Genomic DNA, 27788 nt, shown 5'->3' with positions numbered 1-27788 from the left:
CTGCAGTCCATGGGGTCGCAAAGAATCAGATACGACTGTGCAACTGAACTGAACTGATTTATAAAATTTATCTGAAGTTCCAAAAATAGAGTTTCCAAGTTCACTTACAATTCTTGAAGCAAAATAGTAAGGCAAGAAAGCAGTGAAAAAATCCAAAAGGCATATTTATGTGTTAGAACTGTTAGGCATATCACATCTATTATCTCTCTTAATCTTTACGACAGCCTTATGAAAAAGTCTCATCACCTCTAATCTGTAAACAAGTATATTTTTGAAAAGCAAAAACAAATCATGCCCTTCAATTAATCAAAATCTTCCAGCAGTCTCCCATCTTCTCTGCGTTAGTATCCAGACTCCTTATCCTCACCTATAAGCTGTAAAGCTCCACATCAGTAGTATTCAAGTGTGGATTACTGATCAGCCTCACCTGGGACTTTTAGAATAGCAACACTCAGATCCCACTAGAGACCTTTTCAATCGGAATCTCTGAGAATAGGGCTCAGGAATCTGTGGTTTAACATGTCCTCCAGGGGATTCTTGTACACACAGTTAAGTCTGAAAAGCCCTCCTCCACATGATGTACACTAATGTACTTCTCCAGCTAAATCTGGATCACTCATCCTTGCTTGTGATGCTCCAGCCAAACTGGCCGTCTTTCATTTTCTGAACATGTCATGCTTTCTCCCATTTGGGTCTCTTTACCTTATCTCTTCTTTCCGATTAGTAGATCTTTCTTTAGAAATTTACCTGTTGGCTTATACCTTTCATATTTTGCAGTTTCCCTGATTGTGAGCACATGAGAGTCCAGTAAAAGAATACTGATGGTACTAGTTTCCCATTATTTCATCACTCATGTGTGCATGCTACATTGTTTCAGTCGTGTCTGACTCTTTCACAACCCCATGGACCATAGCCCACCAGACTCGTCTGTCCATGGCATTCTCCAGGCAAGAATACTGAAGTGGTTTGCCATGCCCTCCTTACCTGTTTCAATGATTTGAAAAAACCATTGATCTGCTACAGATGATAAAATAATGGACACCAGTTGTTAACTGTAAATATGTTTTTCTACAAGTTTAAACAATCATAGAAAAGAAAACAATTGTTTTCTTTTTTTTTAACTTGAATCTGGATCTGAAATGTTCCATTTTAAAAAGCTTTTAATGCTGATAAATATCTTAATCATTTCATCTCATGATCCTTCATGCTCTATTCATTTTAATTCTCTTTTGAAGGGAGGATTTAATAAGCAGGCACAATTCACAGCATATTCTCTATATTCTAGCTAAATGTATCTGAAGCCATGTTAACTATGAACACTTCATGATAGATAAGCATTTTTACTTTTTCAGTTTCTAAATTTTGCCCTTTATACAGTGAGTTCTGTTGCAATTCACAAGTCTCTTGGCAGGGTCTTTAAGGCTGACTTTGTTTTCTTCTTGTATAAATTAGCTACAGTAGATTATTTTCACAGTTAAAGCATAAAATAGTATCAACGTTTAGTTCTATTGAAAATTGTCTGTCTACTCAAGGAGCATTTGACATTTTATTCTTTGTAATTTTAAGTTCATAGTACAATTAACAAATTCCCAAATTTTGGTGGTATTATGTAATAGAAATTTATTTCTCAGTCATATTGCAGTTCAGGGTAGGCATTTCTGGTCAGTGGATTGCTTTTTCCCCCTCCCATATGGTCTCAGAGCCCTCCACATCCAACTAGCAAATAGGGAGAGGAGAGAAGACTCACTTATTTCTCAAAGTCCAGACCTGGAAATGACATCACTTTTGCTCATATTTACTTGATGGGTATTTGTCACAAAGCCACAGTTAGATACAATGGGGATACAGAGCTTTTGTCCCTGGATGGGCAGCCATTCTTAGTGACAGATTCACTCTGTGAATGGGAACTACAAATATTGGTAGACAGCCAGGTGTCTCCTGCCACAGGAATCTATGGAAATTATCTTAATGCCCTGTTATACTGTACTTGCCAGTCAAATGTAATGCTCGGTCACAGCAAATAAATCTCTCCTTCCTGGTTACCAAATGTACTTTTCACTCTGCTAATCATGATCTTTTTATATACTCCCATTGCACATGATGTTTACTCATTTAGAAATTCTACAATTCTTATTGTTTGTTCAATTACACTAAACTTCGTGAGAGTAGGACCACAGTCGCCTTGTTCATTGCATCCCCCATACCCAACTTAGTGCTTGAAATAGTGCCTCACATATAGCAGTCTTTTTTTTTTAATTAAAGTGTACTTGACTTACAATATTTTATTAGTTTCAGGTAAATGACTTTGTGATTCAATGTTTTTATGTGTTACAAAATGATGGTGGAGTCTTAATGAATTATTTTGAATGAATGCATGAATGAAAGTTCTCAATTCCTATTGCAGTGTATTACTTCCTAAGATTCATCCTGTTTCAAGCTACCTCTGGTTATTTTGCAATTAGATGGTGAGCTGAATAGATCAAATAAGAATTAAGACCCTTTGCCCTTCTTTGTCTTTTCATAAAGGACATGATGCAATTGTCACACTTCTGAAACATTATAAGAGAAGTCAGGATGAATTGCCCTGTAATGAATATTCTCAGCCGGGAGGAGGTACCCTCTTTCTTTTTAAATTTTCATTGTAGTGATATTGTGGCCAAAGGTAAACTTGTGTTTCTGTTAGCAACATTTTAGGGTCTGGGAGGAAGGCCTATCAGATTAGCTTTATTTTAAGAAAATTTATGTCTGAGTAAGGCTGAAAATAAAGAAGCCCCTACTTGGGCTACTTTCTAACTCACCCATCTGCAGTTCCTCCAAGTTTTACATCCCATGGACTGGATGTTTATGAGGCTGGTACATGCCTGGGAAGGCCTAGTAAGCTGAGCAGTCATTTTCCCTTTCAGCAATCTATTAAGATAGGACAGAGAATACTCATATGCAGACACAAATTAAATTTGCTGGAGTCTACTAGACCTTGGATTTTTATTTTTAATCATTTTATGTACACTCTAAATAAATACTTGCTATACAGTTTCAGTGTCCAGAGAAAGACCTGGGCTTAAGTTACACTCTCACTTCTTGTTATTAGCAAGTTTTCTTTTGTTATGTGCTTCTTTGTATAATGTTTAACTTTCATGTAGGAAAAATCATTTGCTACTTTTAACTCTATAATATAATTTGATTTTAGATGGCTCCTATGTGTCTGTTCCATCTCCTTTGGGGAAGATCAAAAGCATGACAAAAGGTACTTTAATATGGGACAATTGTTATATTTTATTACTGAGTAATTACCGCCTCAAATATGATAACTTCATATTTTGTCTTACATATTACAAATGACTATTTTGCAGGCATAAGTAATGTTATTAGTTGATCATTCTTTCAACGATTAACCTCATCTGCTGTTATTTTGCATATGTCCGCTTAGTTCATGAAGGTGTAACAGTGAAAATTCCATATGAATATTAAAAAAGATCAAATTCTCATAGACTTTTGTATTTTTAATGAAAGGTAAGTTGTAACTATTAATATCTTTCATAAGAATTGGTAATAAGTTTGTCATAGGGAAAAAACTGAAAAAAAATTAATTATTTTTCAAGAGATCCCAAATAAGTTATACTTTGGTAACTTTTTGAATGTATACTACATACAGAAATTATTACCACTGAATCAGGGAAGTAAAACACATACAACTGTAAATTTATATGGAACTATTTAGAGTTTGAAATTTAAAAAATATTATTTCTGGCTTTGAATGTGTCTTCTGAATGATTCACATGCTTATTTCCTAATTGATATCTCTTTAAGGTTGAATTTATGGCTATTTGACTAAGCTTTTTGTGATAGGTTGAAGGGATTGACCAGATAAGACTTTATCATGATGTGATGTGAACTGTATTCTAGAGTTACCACATCATACGGACAAGTAGTGGTTGGCCAAATCAGGTATAAACTCTCAACAAAGGTCAGGTAGCAAAGGCATAGAGCTAACATGTTTTTAATGCACAGGGATAGGGATCATTTATGATAAGGTTTTTGTATGTCCAAATAGTCAGTTACAGTTGGAAAATTAAATGGTACTAGGGAAAGATATTTTTGGGTAAGCATATATGTGCATGTGTGTTTAAACATCCACAGGTTTGCTGTTTATTTTTTAAAAAATATAAAATAACAATTCCTGTTTGCAGAGAAGGCAGATGTTCTCCTCTTAAGGGCTGGCTTGCCTTCACATTTCCATCTTCAGCTCTCAGAAATTGAGTTCCATGAGATTATCGGCTCAGGTAACTTAAGAAAATACTAGTCTATTTCAGTTTAATGAGCTCCATATGATAACATGTGTTTACTTGTTTGTCTTACACAATTTTAGGTTCTTTTGGGAAAGTGTATAAAGGACGATGCAGAAATAAAATAGTGGCTATAAAACGGTAAGCAAGCAAATGAGAAATCTTAGCATCTGAGTAGTAAACGTTGAGAAGTATACGCATGGTGAGCCCGTTGTTTTGATTCATCTGGTGACTGAAGACTTCCTGTTGCTGTGTTTTCCAGTTACCGAGCCAATACCTACTGCTCCAAGTCAGATGTGGATATGTTTTGCCGAGAGGTGTCCATTCTCTGCCGGCTTAATCATCCATGTATCATTCAGTTTGTGGGTGCTTGCTTGAATGATCCCAGCCAGTTTGCCATTGTCACTCAGTACATATCAGGGGGTTCCCTATTCTCCCTCCTTCATGAACAGAAGAGGTATGGTCACTGATTTATCATTTTGCATGCCATTGGAATTACAGTTACAAAACCTCATATGCTTTCTGCTTAGATGAGACTTTGCTTTCTGAAATCTCTGAGGTTTAGGAAATGGGGCATTCTAAAGATAGCTAATAATTTATGCCCAATAATTATTTTTGAATGAATAGAAAGACTTCTGTGTTTTCTTAACAAGAATCCAGTTTAAGATAACAAATTCAAGGAATTTAAATTAGTAACTGAATAATTAGGCTAAATTTGACGTACCAGTAAGCTCAAAATAAAATAATTACTAGGGGTCGCAGTATTTATTTTTAAAAGTTTTAAGAAAGAATAATCTTGTACAAGTCTAATTTGAATTAACTTCCTAGATCTATGCATATGATAATTAGAATGTGGTTTTTACTTAGTAATTAGATTTCCTTTTTATGTTATTTTAAAGAAATTAAGTGTAATATTATAAATGTTATAAAATCAAGTTGAATGTTTAAATAAGAGGGGTTGGTATCTGAATTGATCTATAGTTAAGCATTATCAAGCGTAGAAAAGCTATTTTTCCACATATGTTGAGTTTTTAGCTTAACCTTCAATCAAGCAAAAAAAGGCTGAAATTGTACAGAATAACAAATTACACACACTATTGATTTGTTTTAAAAGATGTAGTATTGGATTTGACCATTTCATCCTCATTAAATTTATTTTTAAATTCTAGGATACTTGATTTGCAGTCAAAATTAATCATTGCAGTAGATGTTGCCAAAGGTATGGAGTACCTTCACAACTTGACACAGCCAATTATTCACCGTGACTTAAACAGGTATTTTTCCCCCTAAATAATGAACCTGAAATTGTGTAACTGACCAGGAGTCTAAGATAGATTTCAGTGAAGATACATTTTATATTTATTGTAGGATACAATTTTCTACTCTGTGGGTGAGGGGATGGGCTACCATTAGCTTAGGCAATAGAATGTTGCACCATTGTCTTTTACAGAAATATAAAGCTGTATAACTATTTCTCCGGGGTCTTTCAAATCTATGAAAAATATCCAGAAAGATTATAACATCTGTAAAATTCAACAGCTAGCTAGTTCTCAGGCCACTAGAGTCAGATCAAGCATTGAGATCAATGATAATTATTATAGAATGTCATGTCTCATTCAAAGTTAGGTATTGTAGGAGGACCTGATATAAAATTGTCTGAAATACTACTTTTGTGCTAACATTTTGGTATTTTTCTTATAAGAACAAACTCAGCCAAAACACAGCAGCTCATTTACCTCACTATCACATGAAGATGTTTTCATGTGGAATGGAGACTTGAAACAAATAGAGAATTATTGTGTCTCAGTGGTGGAATCCCAAGGTTTTTTGTTTGTTTGTCTATTTTAGTAGTGAATGCTTTCTCTAAGCAAAGTCTTACAGGGAGGCTGATACACAAAGTGGGACAGCTTTAGTCAGAGGCTAAGTATACAGTAGAGAATTCATTTCTCTACTGTTCATTTCTCACTGCCAAAGAGGGAGCTCCTTGGGCCATCTCTCTGTAATCCCAGAGATGCTAAGGAGAAAAGGTGGAAAAATCTGATAAATCACTAGTTTATGAAAGAAGTCAGATTATTCAAAATCAATATGTTTATTTTATGGTTGTCAATAAGGTTCAAATAGATCCCATGTATGACCCTTTATACAAAGTCCACAGTTCTGAAACTACTAAATATTCATTAATTATGCCAGTCATTTGTTCAACAACTACTTAGGTATCTACTATGTTCAAAGCCTTTGTACTTGGCACAACAGAGCCAGGTAAAACTGCCATAGACTGCAGTACTCAATATACTTTAGGTATAAACCAATAATTTATTTTAAGGAGATAGTGAAATATTTTCTGTAAAATTTCAGAAAGAAGAATAAAAATTACTTCTGAAGAATTTAAAAACAACTTTATGAAATAGGTGACATTCGAGCTTGACCCTAAAGGATGGATAGAGTGTGGAAGAGCATCCCAGGCTTAGGGAAGATGTGAAAAAAATAGATGTTAGATGACCCAGAGAGATGTTATGGGGAGGGAGGTGGGAGGGGGGTTCATGTTTGGGAACGCATGTAAGAATTAAAGATTTTAAAATTAAAAAAAAAAAAAAAAGAAAGTTAAAGGCATATTATAGGAGTACTGAATAGTTTCACTTCAGTGGATGAAATGTATAAACGTATTTAGTGTATGTAATGTATGAAGAGGACTGTTGGGAGAGAAAAATAAATTGAAACAAGAGCACAGAAATTATTAAATGCTAGAGTAAAGCAGTTTAGACCTTGCTTTAAAAGCAAGAAGGAGGCACTGAGAATATTTGAGCAAGGAGTCAGAAATTTGGGACTATATTATGGAAAGATTAATTCAGCATCTTTGTAAAAGATCGCTTGATCAGAAAGTGAAGAAACTGGTGAAGCAGTTGTTGCAGTGATCTAGATAAGTAATGAAAAGCAGAATTTCACTAATGGCAGAGGAAATGAAAGGAAGAGACAGATATGAAATATAGGAGCGATAAAATTAAATATAAGCAGAGGCTGAATCTTAGATATTGGAAGTAAACATATATAGGACTCAATCTATTTATAATTATTTGCTAGTTTTCAAATAAAATTAATTTCTTTCCTGTTATTTTCTTTGTGTGTTAGTAGCTCAGTCGTGTCCAGCTCTTTGTGACCCTGTGGACTGTAGCCTGCAAGGTTCCTCTGTCCATAGAATTATCCAGGCAAGAATACTGAAGTGGGTTGCCATTTCCTTCTCCAGGGGATCTCCCTAACCCAAGGATCAAACCTGAGTCTCCCACAGGCAGGCAGATTCTTTACCATCTGAAGCCCCAGGGAAGCCCATTATTTTCTTTACATCTCTTTCAAAAATATTTATGTTAAGAAGCATATTTTTTCTATGAGTTTTAGTAGCAATAATTAGGAAATTTAGATTTAGGTGATAAATTATCAAATTCAAACTGGTGATTTGTGAGTTTTAGGCATATTATTTTTCATCCCAACCACCGTTGCCATGTGTCATTAAATGAGAGATCACTGAGTTTTTTCTGGCTGCAATTCTTCATTTATGGGGCAGTTGAATGTGTGTTCTGTTGCCCTGAGAGTAAGTGTAAATTGTTACCACCAGGTAATAAAGCAGGACCCAAAATAGAAATGTTGTTGGTTAAAAGTTTCAATAGAACATTTGTTATATAACAGAAGTTTATATTTACCATTTCTTCTGTCTCTAACCTAAATACTTATATTGTACCAAAAAGTCTTATGAAAGCTCATAGGAGCTTTCAATATAAATAGAGTACCAAATTATTATATTTATTATTTGTGGACATTCTTTTCTACTGCTCCCTAGTCTCAGTTCAGTTCAGTTGCTCAGTCATGTCCAACTCTTTGCAACCCCATGAACTGCAGCACGTCAGGCTTCCCTGTCCATCACCAACTCACGGAACTTCCTCAAACTCATGTCCATCAAGTCAGTGATACCATCCAAACATCTCATCCTCTGTCGTCCCCTTCTCATCCTGCGTTCAGTCTTTCCCAGCATCAGAGTCTTCTCCAGTGAGTCAGTTCTTCGCATCAGGTGGTCAAAGTATTGGAGTTTCCACTTCAGCATCAGTCCTTCCAATGAATATTCAGGAATGATTTCCTTTAGGATTAACTCGTTTGACCTCCTTGCAGTCCAAAGGACTCTCAAGAGTCTTCTCCAACACCACAGTTCAAAAGCATCAATTCTTCAGTGCTCAGCTTTCTTTATAGTCCCAACTGTCACATTCATACATGACTATTGGAAAAACCATAGCTTTGTCTAGATGGGCCTTCGTCAGCAAAGTAATGTCGCTGCTTTGCCAACAAGGGTCCATCTGTCTAGTCTAGTTCTTAGTCTAGTGACAATAAAACATTAGCTTTTCAGGTTTATGTAGCATGCATACTGCCCAAAACAGTCCTCTCCTCAGAGGGCTTACTACAATCTGGTTAGGTACATAAAACATATGCTCAGGAAGCAAATTAATTGTCATTTAATGGAGAATGATTAATCAGCCATTTTCAAAGGATTTTTAGTAAATTAAAAATCACAATAGAATGGAAAACTTCCTGGAGGATATAGAGCTAAAACTAGACTTTGAAGGCTAGGTGTATATCATCCCTCAATCTTTTCATAACATAGTGATCCTTGCATTTGCACAGTGCTTACAAATCCTCTCCCACTGAAATAGGTGGAAGGAAAAATATATAAAACAGAATGAAGAACTCAGGCATTGCATTTGTATTGAAATAACCTTCTTCCATGTTTCTCTTCTCTATTCTGGGCAGGTCAGGGCTTCAGGATCAGCAATCCTGCTCTCCTCATCTCAGATTTACAAAACTGAGCATAGCGTCTCACACAGTACTGTTCAGTCAATGCATTTTTAACTGAACCAAATTCCTGAGGCATTTCTATGAACATCATTTCAGAAAGCAGTGATCTAGTTGGTACAAGTATGACTACTTGTAGATAGAGTCCGAATAACTTGCCTAGTACCTTTTACAGTTCTAAAGGAAAGAAGATGTTTGTGGTTATAGATCAATCCACACAGAGGGGAAACTTGTATCTTTGGTTTCATGGTTATTGATTTATTTGAGTGAAAGAAAAAAACTTTGCCTTTCCCTTGTAAATTTCTTACCATATAAATCTGAATGTTATTTTCGATTTTTAGTATATATTAGAAATTCAAGTAGTGCTTAAGGAGGTAGTTCTTCCCAGTGGTTATAATAATTTATTTAGTATTTACAGTGTGAAAAAACTCTGTTACGCCTTTGTCATGTATAGTTTCATTTAATTTCTTAGAAATTCTATAATGTAATTATTATTATGCCATTTTACTGTAAGGAAATTGACTAAAGGTATTATGCCCAGAGCCACATCCTTATAGACATATTGTGCTGTCCCAACAACAACAACAAAACCAAGTCAGTACAGACAGATAGAAAGAAGCTGGTGATATTGGATGAGCATCAGCCATATTTATCAGCCTTGCTCTTTGTATCTCAGTCCTGTAGGCTAAATTCCTGTGACCCAAATCACTTTTCATATCATCTCCTTGTGCTTCTTTATTTCTGCTTTATTTCTTCTTCTACACCCCATGTTCTGCAAGTATGGAGCAGAGGTTGCATATGAGGCACACGGAGCTGTTTTCTTCGTCCCAAAGTGTTCACTGTTGTTGGTCAGTCACCCAGATGTGTCTGATTCTTTGCAACCCCATGGACTGCAGCACACCAAGGCCTCCCTGTCCCTCACCATCTCCCAGAGTTTGCCCAAGTTCATGTCCATTGCATTGGTGGTGCCATCTAGCCACCTCATCCTCTGACACCCTCCTCTCCTTCTGCCCTCAATCTTTCCAAGCATCAGGGACTTTTCCAGTGAGTCAGCTTTTCCCATCAGGTGGCCAAAATGCTGGAGCTTCAGCTTCAGCATCAGTCCTTCTGAAAAGTTGTTGCTGAACCACATGAAGACGCCGGGATTCTTGGCCTCTGGAGGAGAAGAATTCAATCCGGGGCCAGAGACAAGGCTTGATCGCTCAGAGCTTTTGTATAATAAAGTTTTATTAAAGTATAAAGAAGGTAGAGAAAGCTTCTGACATAGGCATCAAAAGGGGGCAGAAAGAGTACCCCCTTGCTAGTGTTAGCCATGTAGTTATATACTCTCTAATTAGTTATTTCTCCCGGCAATCTCAATTCCAGCTTGTGCTTCTTCCAGCCCAGCGTTTCTCATGATGTACTCTGCATATAAGTTAAATAAGCAGGGTGACAATATACAGCCTTGACGTATTCCTTTTCCTATTTGGAACCAGTCTGTCGTTCCATGTCCACAATCAGTCCATTCTGAAGGAGATCGGCCCTGGGTGTTCTTTGGAAGGAATGATGCTAAAGCTGAAACTCCAGTATTTTGGCCACCTCATGCAAAGAGTTGACTCATTGGGAAAGACTCTGATGCTGGGAGGGATTGGGGGCAGGAGGAAAAGGGGATGACAGAGGATGAGATGACTGGATGGCATCACCAACTCGATGGATGTGTTTGAGTGAACTCCGGGAGATGCTGATGGACAGGGAGGCCTGGTGTGCTGCGATTCATGGGGTGGCAAAGAGTCGGATACGACTGAGCAACTGAACTGAACTGAATTAGTTATTACAGTGAATCAAAAGAATGTCTGGAGGTTGTAAAGACCTCACTAGACCTACTCCCATAATTTACACCTTACGATAACAGGATTAGCCAGAAGGTTTTTTCCAGAGACTGTCTTCAAGCAGGATACATTATTGTTCTATAATCCTAAGGACTGTAGAGGGACAAAAACGTTTGTCCTTTCTTCCTCCTTCAGAATTCCAGACCCCTCTGTCCTTGGGGACCCCTAGACTTCTTATCAACCTGCCTAGGAAATGACTCTCTCACTTCCAATGAGCATTCAGGGCTGATTTCCCTTAAGATTGACTGGCTGGATCTCCTTGCTGTCCAAGGGACTCTCAGAAGTCTTCTCCAGCACCACAGTTCAAAGGCATCAATTCTTTGGTTTTCTGCCTTCTTTATGGTCCAGCTCTCACAACCATACATGACCACTGGGAAGACCATAGCCTTGACTATACAGACATTTGTTGGCAGAGTGATGTCTCTACTCTTCAACACACTGTCTGGGTTTGTCATAGATTTCCTGCTAAGAAGCAATCGTCTTCTGATTTCAGGGCTGCAGTCACCATCTGCAGTGTTTAAATATTTTTAAATGTGTAGCTCTAGACAAGAATGTACTTTCCAGTTTATCATGGATCCCACCACCTACCAACTTACCATTATATATCTGGTCCAATTTATATATTCACTTCGTGGCATTGGAGCTTGAAAAATATGGTTTACAGCTACACATTTTAATGTTTATACTTTATACAAGCAGCTATGTTTTCTTGGAAAAGTACATTTTCCAAATTTTTTATGTTGAAACCAAACACCACTGCAAACATCAAATAAATGGTCTTTCCCCTACATAATTATATAGTATCAGTTCAATTTAGTTGCTCAGTCATATCCGACTCTTTGCGACTGCAGCACATCAGGCTTCTCTGTCCATCACCAATTCCCGGAGCTTGTATATAGTATAACAACACGGTAACCAATAAAACAGTGACATTTCCAACAGAGTGGCCATGACGTTCCCAAGAGTGATATAAGTGAAAGCCTCTTGTATCACCACTAGCACTGCCTGGGAAGCCCTGTAAACCGTGAAGCACTACACAGACATCAGCTGTTATTGCAATTCATGTTCCTTTATGAGGATGGAAAGACACTCCTCAATATTCCCATTTATATGAATATGTATTCTTATATAACACAACTAATTAATTGGGACTCTAGGTCTAGATGTGAGGACATTTTTGAGTGTCAGCTTATTCGAGTGACTACAAAGAAAAATAATTAGAGATGATTTAAAAACAGCCAACTTGCTGATGGCAAATGACAGATAATTTAAAATGACAGCACTAGTAAAAGAATTTTAATTTTGAAAATGGATTTAACTAAATTAGTGAAGATTTCAGAAAGTATTAAGAAAATATTGACTATAATTTTTAATAATTATTTTAAGTTGATATATACATTTGCCTTTCTGTTGAATACAGAATATAAAAACCATGCATTAAAAAAACCATAAATTAAGTACACATTAACAAATTATTGTTTTCTAATTACCTATTAGGTACAATTGTATTCCTTGATTAACCTGAATTATAGAGTTCACTCTCAGCTAGTCCTTTCACTTGTGACTTATCTAATAACTGGTTATATGAATAGAATTTAGCATTCACTGGCAGGTACCATCTTGCAGAGAATTCTGAATACTTGAATATAGGCCAAGTAATTGATTACACTTCAATATTTATAGTAAGTCTTAAAAGAGAACCCTTGAAACTCATGAAATTTTTCACAATTCTCCTTGTGTAAATCTCTAGTAAAAAACCAATCACAAGTGGCATTTTTAATTATGTCAAAAGTTTTTCATTTACTTGGACTTAAAAATTAAGGTAATTAATTAATTAATATCCAGTACTTGAATGATTGATATGAGCTAGAGTCTATGCAACGCCTGGAAGAATGGCTGAGAATGAAGGACCAACAGCCCTTTTCCAGCAGAGCTTAGAGCCTAAGTATTATTTCCCAGCATTTCCCTGTCATAAGTATCATCTACTCATTTAAAAAACAAATTCAGAAACCCCCTTCTGAAGGCACAGATTGAGAATATCCTAAATTGGCCTGAGAATCGATACTTAAAAGAAAAAGATTACCAGATAATTCGTATAATCAAGCGAGAAGAAAATGTTGTTGTAGTTGGAGTGGTTCTAAAATTTGGCTGCACATTTCCTGGTGGCTCAGACAGTAAAGGATCTTCCTGCAATGCAAGAGACCTGGGTTCGATCGCTGGGTAGGAAAGATCCCCTGGAGAAGGGAATGGCAACCCACTCCAGTATTCTTGCCTGGAGAATTTCATGGACAAAAGAGCTGGATGGGCTACAGTCTATGTTGTTGCAGAGTTGGACATGACTGAGTGACTAACACTAGAATTTGTAGGAAAAGTTCAAGGAAACGCTGATGCTGCTTCAATCAGAATCTCAGGGTCTATGCCCAAGTGTTATATTTTCAGAGACCACTACAAGCATTCAAACATACAGGCAGCAATGAGAATTACCTTTTAGTCTAATACCAGTTACTCCTCTTAACCAGTTGCTATACAATTTCATCCTTCTCCACTGCCAGGGTGGAGTAGGAATATCGGGGAATCAAGTTACCGTGTAATTCTAAATAGTTTGTGAATCATTGCCCCAAATCCAGTATCATCATTTATTCATTCACTCATTCAACAACTAAGGCAAAAGATCCACATGCTTATGATGCCCTTGCTACAGAGTAAGTTCCAAGATCCAACAGTTAATCATGGGAATTGTGCTGTGTATACTAATGCATTCTAGAGCATCTAATTTCTAATCTGTAGTTAATACTAGAAAGTTCCCAGGAGGGTAGAATCTTCACCAGTAGCCAAAAAGAAGTAAGAGTTTCAATTTTGGACAATTGCAGTGTACACAGTTCATATAGGTATTCAAGGCTATAAAACCCTGGAAGGATACAGACCTACATGTAATAAATTAACATACACATATATAAAGATGTGCATAAATGTGTATGTTAATATTATATATCAGTAAACAAATAAGCATGCACATTTTCATGTTTTTGTGATGCTTCCATTCTTTATCATCTGCAGTCTTGAGGAAATTAAGCCTGGAGGAAAATAATTTGAGAGATATTTTTCTCAGTTTAAGGATGAGACATAGCTGTCACCAGTTGGGATTTATAGAAGGAAAATTAATTCATTACAAGCAAGGGGTGCCTTGGAGCTTAGGGCTTAGGGCCTAAGGGCTTAAGGGGTGCCTGTAGTTGTGAAATGTCCATATCCAAATTTGTAAGGTGACATAAGATTTTCAAAAGGTTTTTTTTTTTTTTAATTATAAGATAATTCCTTTACAATGTTGTGCTGGTTTTCCCTATACAACAATGTGAATTAGCCAGAAGTATAAATATATCCTCTCGCTTTGAGCCTTCCTCTCACCTCCTTCCCATCCCAGTCCTCTAGGCCATCACAGAGCACCAGGCTGAGCTCCTTATGCTCTGCAGTCGCTTCCCATTAGGTATTTCTTTTACACGCGGTAGTGTGCATATATGAGTGCTACTCTCTCAATTCGTCTTACCCTCCCCTCCCCCCACCGAGTCCTCAAGTCCATTTCTACCTCTGCATCTCTATTCCTGCCCTGCAAATAGGTTCATCAGTACCATTCTTATAGATTCCATATATATGTGTTAATATATAATATTTGTTTTTCTCTTTCTGACTTTACTCTGCTTAATAGGCTCTAGGTTCATCCAGCTCACTACAACTGATGCAAATTTGTTTCTTTTTATTGCTGATAATATTCCATTGCATATATGTAGCACAACTTCTTTATCTATTCATCTACCAATTAAGTAATCAGATACAGTCTGTTTCAATTTCATTACTACTCTGAGTAATGAGGAAAAATTCTAAACTATACAGCTTTCCCAGATGAACATTGGATTTGTTTGAGTAGGTTATCTACATTGGGTAGGTTATCTACTGCAATAATAGACCTCAAAATGCATAATGGTTCAAAAGCAATAGAAGTTTGTATCATGACTGTGTGAATGAATAAGTTATTGGGGTTGTCCCTTATCCATGTAGGTGTTCAGGACCCATTTTCAACATGTGGTGTCTGCAGTCTCCTTCGTTTTCAGCTCCATTCAAGTGAGCATCAATGGAACAAGAATATGTGAGATGTGCATGAAATGTTTTACAGACCAGGCATTCATTTCAGTTCAGTCACTCAGTCGTGTCCAACTCTTTGAGACCCCATGAATCGCAGCACACCAGGCCTCCCTGTCCATCACCAACTCCCGGAGTTCACACAGACCCACGTCCATCGAGTCCGTGATGCCATCCAGCCATCTCATCCTCTGTCGTCCCCTTCTTCTCCTGCCCCCAATCCCTCCCAGCATCAAAGTCTTTTCCAATGAGTCAACTCTTCGCATGAGGTGGCCAAAGTACTGGAGTTTCAGCTTCAGCATCATTCCTTCCAAAGAAATCCCAGGGCTGATCTCCTTCAGAATGGACTGGTTGGATCTCCTTGCAGTCCAAGGGACTCTCAAGAGTCTTCTCCAACACCACAGTTCAAAAGCATCAATTCTTCGGCGCTCAGCCTTCTTCACAGTCCAACTCTCACATCCATACTTGACCACAGGAAAAACCATAGCCTCGACTAGACGGACCTTAGTCGGCAAAGAGTGGCATATATCACTTTCAGTCACATGTTATTGGCCACAGCTCAATCAAATAGCCATGCTTGACTGCCAGGAGTTCTTAGAAATGTAGTCTAGCTGTCTGCCCAGAAGAGGAAATGATCTTTGGTAGACAGCCAGCAGTCTGGATTACATTCACCTTCTTTGCACTAGTGATAACAGGTACTAGGGTTTGGGTAGAAAGGTGGTCTAGATTGGCATGAACTAGTTGCACAAACATAATGTTAACTGCATACTAAATATTTTTAGTCTATAAACATATTTTCACAATGTATAAACTAATACCACTAACCGGGAAATGTAGTGAAAGCTACTCAGTAAAGCATATTATATATAAATTAATTTAAAAATAATTTTCTTTCACTTTGTTACATTGAAAATATAAGAATAGCTTTGGAAATGATGGAGCTTGTCCCTGAACCAAAACATGGTTCAAGAGTAACAACATGTACTGTAGTAAGATATAGCAGTATGAAATAGGTTATATAAATTCAAAAACATCTCACAATTCAATTTGCTCTGTGCCAGTGAAAACACACATACATTTTTCTTTAAAGGTGAAAATTAAAACACAGGCTCTGATCATGGTATTCAAAGAACCTTATTATACCATATCCATATGAAAGGATTCTTCAAACATTTAATTCTACAAATTGATCCTATGTCCTAGCTTCACTCAGGGGTTGATATTCAGTCACATTTTCCATTCCCATTTCTGACATGTTTAAAGTCAGTCTGTCTGTCCTCAGCTCCATGAACCTCCAGAAGAAGCAGGCAGTGCCCTCTGACTCTCCACCTGTTATTTAAATAGAATTCATCACCCAGTTCATCCTCCTCTTCTCTGATAGTAGATCTAGCCGTGCCTTCTTACCTGATTCTCACAGTTCCCAGAGGGTCGGCTGTGTCCCAAACATTCTCAGAACATATCATTTTGGTTCCTCATCCTGAACCAAATTAGCAGCCGCCCCCTCCCCTACTCTATCCTATAATATCCCTTAGTCCTGAGTTGTCCTTTCTTTGTACTCCAGTAGAAATAGAAAGTTTCCTCAGAGGGCCAGTTAAAATATTCTTCCTCTCTCAGCTGCCTCCATTAGAACCTCTCATTTAATTTTGGCTGCATCTACTAATTCTAAAAATAGTGTTCATACTTAACACCCCATTAAGCAAATTCCCTTAGGAACATACTTCCTTTAAATTAAAGCAGGTATATTTAAATCAGAGGAAAGCTCTGTTCCTTCTGCCCACACTATCATATTGCTAACACAAACCTAGTGGAACCTGCCATCTTTCACGGTAACTTCCATCAGAATCTTTGCCTTGGTCCTCCCAGTTAGACACAACCCTGAATCTCACATCATAGAGGTAGAATCTAAGCTACCCTACACCATGTGACACAATACACAAGATTATGTGTGCACCCAAAATAATGTATGTGTAAAGAGAATGTAGAAGGTCATGGTTTGGCCAAACAGAAATTCTGTGATACCAAAATTCACTTTTGGTTTGACATAAAAATACTACTGCCCCACGATGAAACCTGGCCTCTGGCTTTCTTACATCAGTGCCTTTTGTGGTAAGCTGGTTCAGTCCACTGCCTCTTTGCTCAATACACAGCCATACCTTGGGAATTCCCAAAGCAGCAGAGCCTGGGGCAGGGTTACCTTCTCTCACCTAGGTTGGAGCTGGAGGAAAAGCAGTACCCCTCTTGACCTGACAAAATCTTTCCAGTGCTTCCCTGTTCTGGGCAGTGAACTTACTGGCCTGCAATTTTCTAGTGTTGCTGGTTCCTCACATTGCCATTTTCTACCCTTCGGGAATACAGCCTATATAAAGTTAGCTTTTGAAAATGTCAAAAAGGCTTTTCTGTGGTCTGTCTCCTTTCTTCTCTGCTCTCATTTCTTGGGAGGCACTGTGAGGGCCCCTCTTGGCACCTTGTCGATTTCCTAAGCAGCTAACCTTTCAATAATATTAATGCCGCCTTGTGGTTATCTGTTTCTCAGTTCATCATTTTCAACCTTTGTTTGCTGAGATTCATTTATGTGGTTGTGTTCTTAAGATCCTGGAGTTTAATAGACACCAACCTAATTCAGAGCCCACAACCAGAATTTCTAGCTAATAAATGAGGAACAAAATAGGTGGATATTTATTTTTCTATTGATTGAATTTCCAATAGCTCTACCTTGAATTTGATCTAGAAAAAGAGATGCAGAAAATCATAAATGTTCTTGCCTTGTTTAATATTTTCTATCTCAAAATCTTCCTTGTCAGCCTTGTGAGAAAGCAACTTTTCCAGTAATATTAGTCTTCTTTTGAGCTTGCAGCATGGAAAGTTTTGGCAATCTGTATTGCTGTGAGTTACCACCCTATTAGAAGGCTATAGGATGAAGTAATTGAGATTTCAGAAAACCAGACTGTGCAGGTTCAAGTACCAACTGTTACATCTTACTTATGTCCTTCTGCAACTTGTTTAGATAACAGTTTTCGAGTTCGCAGGATGGCAATAATACCTATCTTACTGGGTTTTAAGGAGAAAACACATTAGACATTATTGTCATTATTTTTTTTATTTTTTTTTCCTGAGGAATATTTTCACTACTTAATATTCTTAAATGCCCAAATTTCTTTACTTAATTAAATGTTTTTAAAGACCTGGCTCCCTTTTTTTTCACTTTTCACTTTTGTGCATTGGAGAAGGAAATGGCAACCTACTCCAGTGTTCTTGCCTTGAGAATCCCAGGGACAGGGGAGCCTGGTGGGCTTCCGTCTATGGGGTAGCACAGAGTCGGACACGACTGAAGCAACTTAGCAGCAGCAGCAGCAGCAGCAAAGACCCGGCTCCCTTTTTTATTATAGTGCCACAAATTTTTTTTATGATATCTCAGATGCCTTGTTTCTTCTTGTCATAAAGATGTAAGAGCTAACTGGATTCTTTGACTGTAGATCTCTTTATGTATGGAGAAGAAAATGGCAACCCAATCCAGTATTCTTGCCTGGGAAATCTATGGACAGAGGAGCCTAGCAGGCTACAGTCCATGGAGTTGCAAGAGTCAGACATGACTTAGCTACTAAATAACAACTGTTTATATAAGATCATGGCATCTGGTCCCATCACTTCATGGGAAATAGATGGGGGAACAGTGGAAACAGTGTCAGACTTTATTTTTCTGGGCTCCAAAATCACTGCAGGTGGTGACTGCAGCCATGAAATTAAAAGATGCTTACTCCTTGGAAGAAAAGTTATGACCAACCGAGACATCATATTGAAAAACAGAGGCATTAGTTTGCCAACAAAGGTCCATCTAGTCAAGGCTATGGTTTTTCCAGTGGTAATGTATGGATGTGAGAGTTGGACTGTGAAGAAAGCTGAGTGCTGAAGAATTGATGCTTTTGAAGTGTGGTGTTGGAGAAGACTCTTGAGAGTCTCTTGGACTGCAATGAGATCCAACCAGTCCATTCTGAAGGAGATCAGCCCTGGGATTTCTTTGGAAGGAATGATGCTAAAGCTGAAACTCTAGTACTTTGGCCACCTCATGCGAAGAGTTGACTCATTGGAAAAGACTCTGATGCTGGAAGGGATTGGGCGCAGGAGGAAAAGGGGACGACAGAGGATGGATGGCATCACTGACTCGATGGACTTGAGTCTGAGTGAACTCCAGGAGTTGGTGATGGACAGGGAGGCCTGGCGTGCTGCAATTCGTGGGGTCACAAGGGGTCACAAAGAGTCGGACACAACTGAGTGACTGAACTGAACTGAACTGACAATATACAAAGACGGGGCAGGGAAATCTCGTCCCATATTACTTCCTTCATTGAGACCTCTCTATCCCTTCATGGTTCAAACTTGCAGCAGGGATCCAGTCTGTCACACTGGGTTGATGCAGATGTAGAACAGAATTTGGATAAAAACATAGCTAAGGGTTGACAGGGTTATTTGATTTTCTGATACCCTTCTCAGTGATTTTTCTTCCTAGGGCTCATTCACACAATTTAAACATACAGCTTAAATACCTGCCATTCCGTTATTCAACAATCATTGCTTGGGAGCACAATGTCAGAGACGGGGAAGGCACATCCCAGAGTTCATGCAGGTAAAAAGGTCAAGTAAGAAAAACCCGGATTTTGCAGAGGATATATGGGGTGGGGCATCTAGGTAGGTAGGCATCTTTCCTTCCGTGCACCCAGTTAGCTCACCCAGCTACCCAGCTAAGACACTGTCCTTCTCACTCTAAGGAGAAAAGGAGAATGTTTTCAAAGTTACCATTGAGAAGGTTCCCTCTGCTCCTCCTTCAGTAGTAAAAGAAAAGGAAAAAATTCATCCTATCACACCCTCTTGATTCCCAGAAGACCATCATTTTTCTCATTTCTATTTCTGTTCTTATCGTGTCACCCTTGTCATGTCATTTGACTTCTTTCTGCCTCAGGTTCCTCATTTGCAAATGAAGATAATGATGTCTGTGTCTACCTGTTCACAGAGATATCTTTGCAGTTAATAGGGGTGTCAGGACAAAGGTACATGGAGCACTTTAGAGAAATACTCTACAAGAAAAATCAGTATAACATTTTTATTAATCATATGGTACTGGGTTGCCAGAAAGTCTCAGAGAAAGACTCATTTTGCATCCAACTGCTGGATCTCTACTATTTGTAGAGTAGTCTGAATTATCTTCCTCTCACCGAAGGTGAAAGCTGTTGTGGTTAATAAATGGTATGGGAGACAACATAACTCCTTTTCTGAAAGGCTTACTATTACCTTGACCAGCATGGAGAAAAGAGCACATGAGCCTCACAGAATGATTAGAACTCTTTAATCCTGGAGGGATGGTCTTTGTATCAATTACATTTTAAGCCTTGTATGCCAAGAACTGTATTCTCAGTCACTAAACCCTCTTTTAGCGGCTTTAACAACCTACAGAAAGTAAGTGAAAAGCATGCCTGGTGCCATAGATGAAACAGTGTTAGAGCATTGATGATGTCTGGCTTCTTTTCTTTGCGGAGGGAAATCCCCTTCTAAATTCTTAAAATAGCAGTTGGCTTTCATTAAATCTATTCAGAGTTAAGGGTCTGAGGATCTTGAGTGACCCTTTCTTTGGGAATGGAGCACATTTTAATAGGCTTTTTCCTGTCTGTGGTCCCAGAAAGATTTAGTTGCTGGCAGGCCTCCTGAATTGCTGGGATTTGTAAAGGAAAGAATTGATTACAGCCTTCCTCTAATTCTTTCTCTTTCTTTAATTTCTTTTTTCCCATTTCATACAAAGAATGAGAAAGATATTCTGAGTTTCCTTCTATTGAGGTATGGTTGGCCTTTAGGGCAGACATTTTAGCATTGAACTTCTATTAACTTCTACTGGGTTTGACAAAAATTGTTTCTGTTTTTTGTCTTTTGCTTCCTAAATATGAGGCTAAAGAATTTCTTTTTACTAAGCTTCTTCCCAGAATTGTAAGTAGTAGAGAGAAAACAAAAGTTTGGGGATTTATTTTTATTATTTTATTCTGTTTTAGGTTTTTTCTGTTGTTGTTGTTTTGTTGTTTGTTTGTTTGGGGCTTTCTCTTTTTCTGGCTTTGTCCATTGAATTGCATCTATATGCTCTTAAATATAGAACTTAATACAGGAGTTAACACATGCTATTTGTTCTGATGAAAATACCCACCCTTGCCCAAACCTCCTTCCTTTCTTCTTCTTAGTGCCCCTTCTCTCACCTCCTTTCTCCTATCCAATTCCTGCTCCTTCTTCCAGGAAGCACTCCTAGGTGTTCCCCCAGCACATCCTACTTATCTCAGGATAGCACTCTTAAAATTTCTCATGTATTTCAATACCTTTTCTGCTATACACTCAGGACAGGGGCTCTGGATTTTATACCATTTTATTCCCAAATGTTTCACACAGTGCAGTGCTGTGCTTAGTCACTCAGTCATGTCCAACTCTTTGCTACCCTATGGACTGTAGCCCTCCAGGCTTCTCTGTCCAAGGAGATTCTTCAGGCAAGAATACTAGAGTGCCATGCCCTCCTCCAGGGCATCCTCCCAACCCAGGGATCGAATCCAGGTCTCCTACATTGCAGGCAGATTCTTTACCATGCTAGCACAGTGACTGGGTCCTAATAAAAATTCAAATCATATTTATCAACTGCATGAATGAATGAATAACATCTAAAGGTATATGAGAATATCATATATTAATGTTTCTTTGTGCCAGGTACTGAGCTCAGTGTTTCTAGATATTAGCTTATTAAATATTCATAATTCTGTATGATAGCTTTTTAAAAAATATGTTACAGAAATGCTTAAAGAGAGTAAGCGAATTATGAAGGTGATACAGTCAGTAAGCGACAAACTAAGGTTATTCCCCATACTATATACTCATGTAGTCTAATACATAGAGATATATAGTCATAGTCCCTCAAACCAGGAGCAGCCCTGACTGAAGAGCAAAACAGTGTTGAAATATTGCCTTACAGAGGGAGTGTAGTTTATAGAATTCATAGCAGAGATGAGAGGGTAATTTTTAGTTAATATTGAACAATTCAGTAGCATTTAATAAAATGAAAGTCATTCCTGTGCTCAATTAAGACTGCTATCCCACAGGTCACTCACCTAGCTGTTTTGTGCCATAGATAATTATTCTCATGCTAGTCTCTAAAGCTTGTCCAAAAAACAGTAAAGACAGTAAGAAAAGAAAATGTAATCAGCTGTTTGACTGCTCTGATTTTCTAATTTACACAGGTGAAAAGTTAGCCAAACAAAGAACTGAAGACTGTCTGATGATTCTTAAGAAAAATACCATCCCCTGAATTTCTAGTGATTTCTAGTCACTACTGACCATGTAGATTTGTACCAATACCTCCTTTTTGTAAATTGATTGACTTTCCTTCTCATAGGCAACATTTTATTTTCTAACCTGAAGCACTTCTATGCCTGACTGGAATATTTTTGCATTTGATTAATGTTTTCATTTGACTTTCAATGAGGTCTCAAAACAGTTTAGCTTGTCACAGTCAAATTATTTAAATATCCTCTGAAAAGAGTATGTGGAAACTAAATCAGATGCATGTGAACCTGAAAAACCAGTGGTGACATTTCCTGAACTTGTTATATTTTTATCTCTAAATTAATCATTTCACAATTTTTTAAAGTTGATGTTCAGCTTCTTAAATACAGTGATTATTGGATGCCTTAATGGAAAAGTTTTAATTTTTAACTGACTCAGAAGTTGTTTTCTGGTAAGGATTTGTGTTCCTTTTTAAAATATTCTTTGTAATTTCAACAGTACAAATATAGTATGTCATCTACTCATACTAAGACTTGTTTCCTTTGTTTTTTTTAACACAAAAAAATTTACCTAAATTATCCTTTCACCTCTTAGTTACTCTTCACTCCTAACTGATCAGAATTATCCCAAATATGGATTCAAATATGGTCTGCATTCTCTGTCTACATTCAACTTATGCCATATAAAAGAAGGCACACATTAAAGAGTACCTACCATAAGATTTCATTTATATACAATTTTAGAAAATGCAAACTAATCTCCAGTGTCAAAAAGCAGATCAGTGGTTACCTAGGGCTGAGTTGAGAGAGGGATGAATTGCAAAGGGAGTAAGGAATTCTGTCGAGGTGACAGAAATGTTTTGTATCTTCACTGAGACAGTGATTTCACAGGAGCATATGACTCTCAAAATTCATTGAATTGTTATTTTTAAATAGATGAGTTCTTCCTTCTAATATGAATACAAATGAATTCCCTAATGTAAGTGGTAAATATAAAAAGTGAAATCCTTAAAAAGAGATAGGCAAAGTAATATGAATTGTACCTTTCTAATCATGAATAAAAGGTATTTATTCACTCTTTTTAAAACCTTAAAAAGGAGAAATAAACATTTACCAAATAATCTCACTGAGGATATCAAAATCAATTCTGGCTGGAGAAGAAGAATCAACATAACTGAATTGGAAGAAAAAAGGTTTACCCAGATGCCATCACTGAATACAAATCTGTATCACACTGAGGTCAAGTTAGCTGTCTGCAAATGTTAGCGTTCAGTCAGAGGACTGTAGACATTGACAGAAAGGAAGATGAGAGAGCGTCTTTGAGACTGTGCACTTACCCTCTATTTATTCTTGTAGGTTCTGGTCTGATGCAAATGACATTCAGTACCAGAATTTACTCCTGAGCCAAATGTGAAAGTGCATACGTTGAATGGCAAAAAAAAGGCCCTGAGTATTTATATATCATAAAAAAGAACTGATGGGATGAAGACATTAGATCAAAAATTGCAAACTGGCAGATACAATATCTGGAAAGAAAAAAACTACCCTGATATCACTGAGCTGATTAAAAGCAATGTGCTCCTAGATATGCAGCATGAAACTGTGGATCATGGGGAGGCAGCCAACTGGCTTTTTCAGTTTTAAAATGGCATATATGAGAGAAGACATCTAAGATGTCTAATGAAAATTGATGTGATTCAGAAAAGATACAATGAAGGAATTAATTTACAATCAAGATTATGGAAGTGAGGTTGGATAAACAAAATAACTCATGTGAAAGAAATACAATATCAGATTTCTTCAAAATTAGAATTGTTAAACACTTTTATATAAGTGTCAGTAAATGAAAAAGCATATGTCATTTACCTGCTCTGTGAAAAGTGTTCCCATTTGCATTCTGATCTGAGGTCAGTGTAGCCCAAATTCAGAACATTGGGTCAGAAAATTGAAAATTATTTGGGACAAGGGCATTACGTGATCAATGTGAATGTTTAAGCTTCAACAATAAACACAATGAAGGTGTGATAAACAGAATCTTCTCTTTATGACTGTAAATGACTCAGAAATGTATAGTTTGGATGGTTCTCAGTTGAGCAGTAGTTCATTTATGTTGCTAAATTTAGCAGGATACTAAGCTACTCTACTTGTTATGAGAGCAAGGCAAGTTTAGTCACTTCAGCTAGCCATTTGCTTACGTTAAATGTTAAAATTTCTATATATAAGCTACATGGTAATGTATCAACTATATGTATTATTCTAATTTAAAGAATACATTTAACAAATAGTTTTTACTACAAAAAAACAATTACTGAATTACTGAAGGAAACTTAGACTGTCTAGGTTAAAAGTTTAGACGTCTTTGGTCAAATGTCTCAATAAATGTATACTGCAAGTATCTTATTATAAATATATATATTATATATATATATATATTTACTTTGTATTTTTCAGAATGTTTTAAAGGAAAGTATGTTTTTTTGTCTTTGGGGCTTCTTTGGTAAATAAAAAAAAAGCTTCTACTGTAGCAAGAACTAAGAGAATATACTCTTGGTGAAAGTACACCCTCCAAAGAAATCAAGTAATTAATGTAATTAAAATTTATATTTTGAGCATTTGATCAATAAAGTGCTGTTATAACCAGTAAGTTTACAGAACTTTATACACAAGAAGTTTCTGCTCTGAAGGCCGACACTCAGAAGTGTGATTTGTTGCAACAAGGAAACCTTTGATTCTTCTCAAATTAAAGCTCTTCTCTCAAAAGCTGGGATTGGCTTGCCCACACCAGCTTACAATATCATTTCTTATATAAAAAGAAAGTTCCTGTAGGTTTGGGCCAGCAATACAGAAATTAAAAATTAAAGTAGCAGTTTTAAGAGCAGTTTAGTATCAAAGAGAAATATATTCCAGATATGGCAGAAAGACTGTGTATTTTCAAGTCAGAACTATCAAGCCTTAATCTGCCATTCCCTAATAAAGTATTTCTAAGCATCTGTTTCTTCATTTATAAAATAGGCAAGGTACCTACCTTATAGCCAGGTCTTGGCACAACTTGCTCCTTTCTCCTAAAATGGTTTCACATGTAATTTATTTGCCTGGATGTTTACTCAAGTTCCAACTCATATATTTGCTACAAACAAGAGTTGCAAAGAATATTTCTCAAGGAAAAAACTTAGTAACTATTTCTCTGACTTCTTACTCTCTCACTCAACCAAACTTCCTGGTGTTCTTAAGGTAAGAAGAGGGGCGTGAGTGTGGAGAGGGAGAGAGAATGAAGAAGGAGGGGAAGGGGAGGTACAGAAAGAAGAGGAAGAAAAGAGGAGGATGACAATGTTGACAATGAAGGGACTTCCCTGGTGGTCCAGTGGTTGGGACTTAGTCTTCCAATACAGGGAGTGTAGGTTTGATCCCTGGTCAGGGGGCTAAAATCCCACATGTCTCACAGCCAAAGAACCGAAACATTAAACAGAAGCAGTATTGTAACAAATCCAATAACAACTTTAAAATGGTCCATATCAAAAAAAAAAAAAAAAAAAAAAAAAGACAATGAAGTACAGAGGCAAGAGCAACAAGAAGAACTAATAGCCTAAAGCTCATTATTAAAAAGATACCTTCTAAAAGTCAAGCCATAAAGAGTCAGTCTCTTTCTCCTCTCTCTGTAGTGTCAGATCTTACCTTAATAAAGCCCTGAGATGTCAATAGGTAAAACGGAAACATTGGATCACCATAAATAATTGGATAATTCAGAATTAACACTTCCATACTTTTTTGTTTATGTTTTGTTTAATCATAGCTTACATCTTTTGGCTTATCTGAGGAAAAAAAGAACAAAGTAAATGGTTGCCATATTTAGACATTTTCAGGCCTTTTTACTATTATATTTTGTTTCTTGAAAAATCTACCATCAAATCACAGGCACAGAATCCCATTCAGAACTTTCACACTGCCCAGAGAAACATCTCTCAGGGATCTTTCTCCTTTAGGCTTTCAAAAGAGACAAGAGCTGGTAGGTAGGTCCAGGACAGTGCAGAGGCTGCCATTCTTGCTAGGAATCCTCATCCCCTGCATGTAACATTTGCATGCTGCCTGCCAATACAAAAGGTTAGCCACCTCAAAGCACCCGTACCATTGTAAGAGCATTGCAGAGTGGAGAGAGCATATCCAATCTCACTGCTAGCTTAAGTGGGCAAGAAGACAGACCACAGATTCAGGACACCATAAGATAAATTTTCAAACATACCTCTGGCAGTGTTATAGAGGGTGGCTTAGAAAGGAAGTATAGGTTCAGTTCAGTTCAGTTCAGGTGCTCAGTCGTGTCCAACTCTTTGCAACCCCATGAATTGCAGCATGCCAGGCCTCCCTGTCCATCACCAACTCCCGGAGTTCACTCAAACTCATGTCCATCAAGTCGATGATGCCATCCAGCCATCTCATCCTCTGTCATCCCCTTCTCCTCCTGCCCGCAATCCCTTCCAGCATCAGTCTTTTCCAATGAGTGAACTCCTCGGATCAGGTGGCCAAAGTATTGGAGTTTCAGCTTTAGCACCAGTCCTTCCAAAGAACACCCAGGACTGATCTCCTTTAGAATGGACTGGTTGGATCTCCTTGCAGTCCAAGGGACTCTGAAGAGTCTTCTCCAAAACCACAGTTCAAAAGCATCAATTCTTCGGCACTCAGCTTTCTTCACAGTCCAACTCTCACATCCATGAATGACCACTGGAAAAACCATAGCCTTGACTAGACGGACCTTTGTTGGCAAAGTAATGTCTATGCTTTTGAATATACTATCTAGGTTGGTCATAACTTTCCTTCCAAGGACTAAGCATCTTTTAATTTCATGGCTGCAATCGCCATCTGTAGTGATTTTGGAGCTCCCCCCAAAAAAAGTCAGCCACTATTTCCACAGTTTCCCCATCTATTTCCCATGAAGTGATGGGACCAGATGCCATGATCTGAGTATTCTGAATGTTGAGCTTTAAGCCAACTTTTTCACTCTCCTTTTTCACTTTCATCATGAGGCTTTTTAGTTCCTCTTCACATTCTGCCATAAGGGTGATATCATCTGCATATCTGAGGTTATTAATATTTATCCAGGCAATCTGGATTCCAGCTTGTGTTTCTTCCAGCCCAGTGTTTCTCATGATGTACTCTGCATATAAGTTAAATAAGCAGGGTGACAATATACAGCCTTGACGTACTCCTTTTCCTTTTCTGGTTGCTTCCTGACCAACATATAGGTTTTTCAAGAGGCAGGTCAGATGGTCTGGTATTCCCATCTCTTTCAGAATTTTCCACAGTTTATTGTGATCCACACAGTCAAAGGCTTTGGCATAGTCAACAAAGCAGAAATAGATGTTTTTCTGGAACTCTCTTGCTTTTTC

General features: G+C 37.5%; 1 protein-coding gene across 1 annotated transcript in view; it reads left to right on the top strand.

Moving 5' to 3' along the window:
- The window catches only part of TNNI3K (TNNI3 interacting kinase), a 335099-nt gene that overhangs the window by 121955 nt on the left and 185356 nt on the right, over positions 1–27788 (top strand). The window contains exons 12-17 of the mRNA XM_052637003.1: positions 2527–2613; positions 3188–3244; positions 4188–4280; positions 4367–4424; positions 4546–4740; positions 5453–5557. Coding sequence (XP_052492963.1) covers positions 2527–2613; positions 3188–3244; positions 4188–4280; positions 4367–4424; positions 4546–4740; positions 5453–5557 — 595 coding nt within the window. The remainder of the gene's footprint in view (positions 1–2526; positions 2614–3187; positions 3245–4187; positions 4281–4366; positions 4425–4545; positions 4741–5452; positions 5558–27788) is intronic.

This window comes from Budorcas taxicolor, chromosome 3 (genome assembly GCF_023091745.1).
Source record: "Budorcas taxicolor isolate Tak-1 chromosome 3, Takin1.1, whole genome shotgun sequence".
In the NCBI taxonomy this organism is placed as follows: Eukaryota; Metazoa; Chordata; class Mammalia; order Artiodactyla; family Bovidae; genus Budorcas; species Budorcas taxicolor.
Note: the sequence above shows the minus strand (reverse complement) of the source record. Positions and strands in the feature narration are given on the sequence as shown.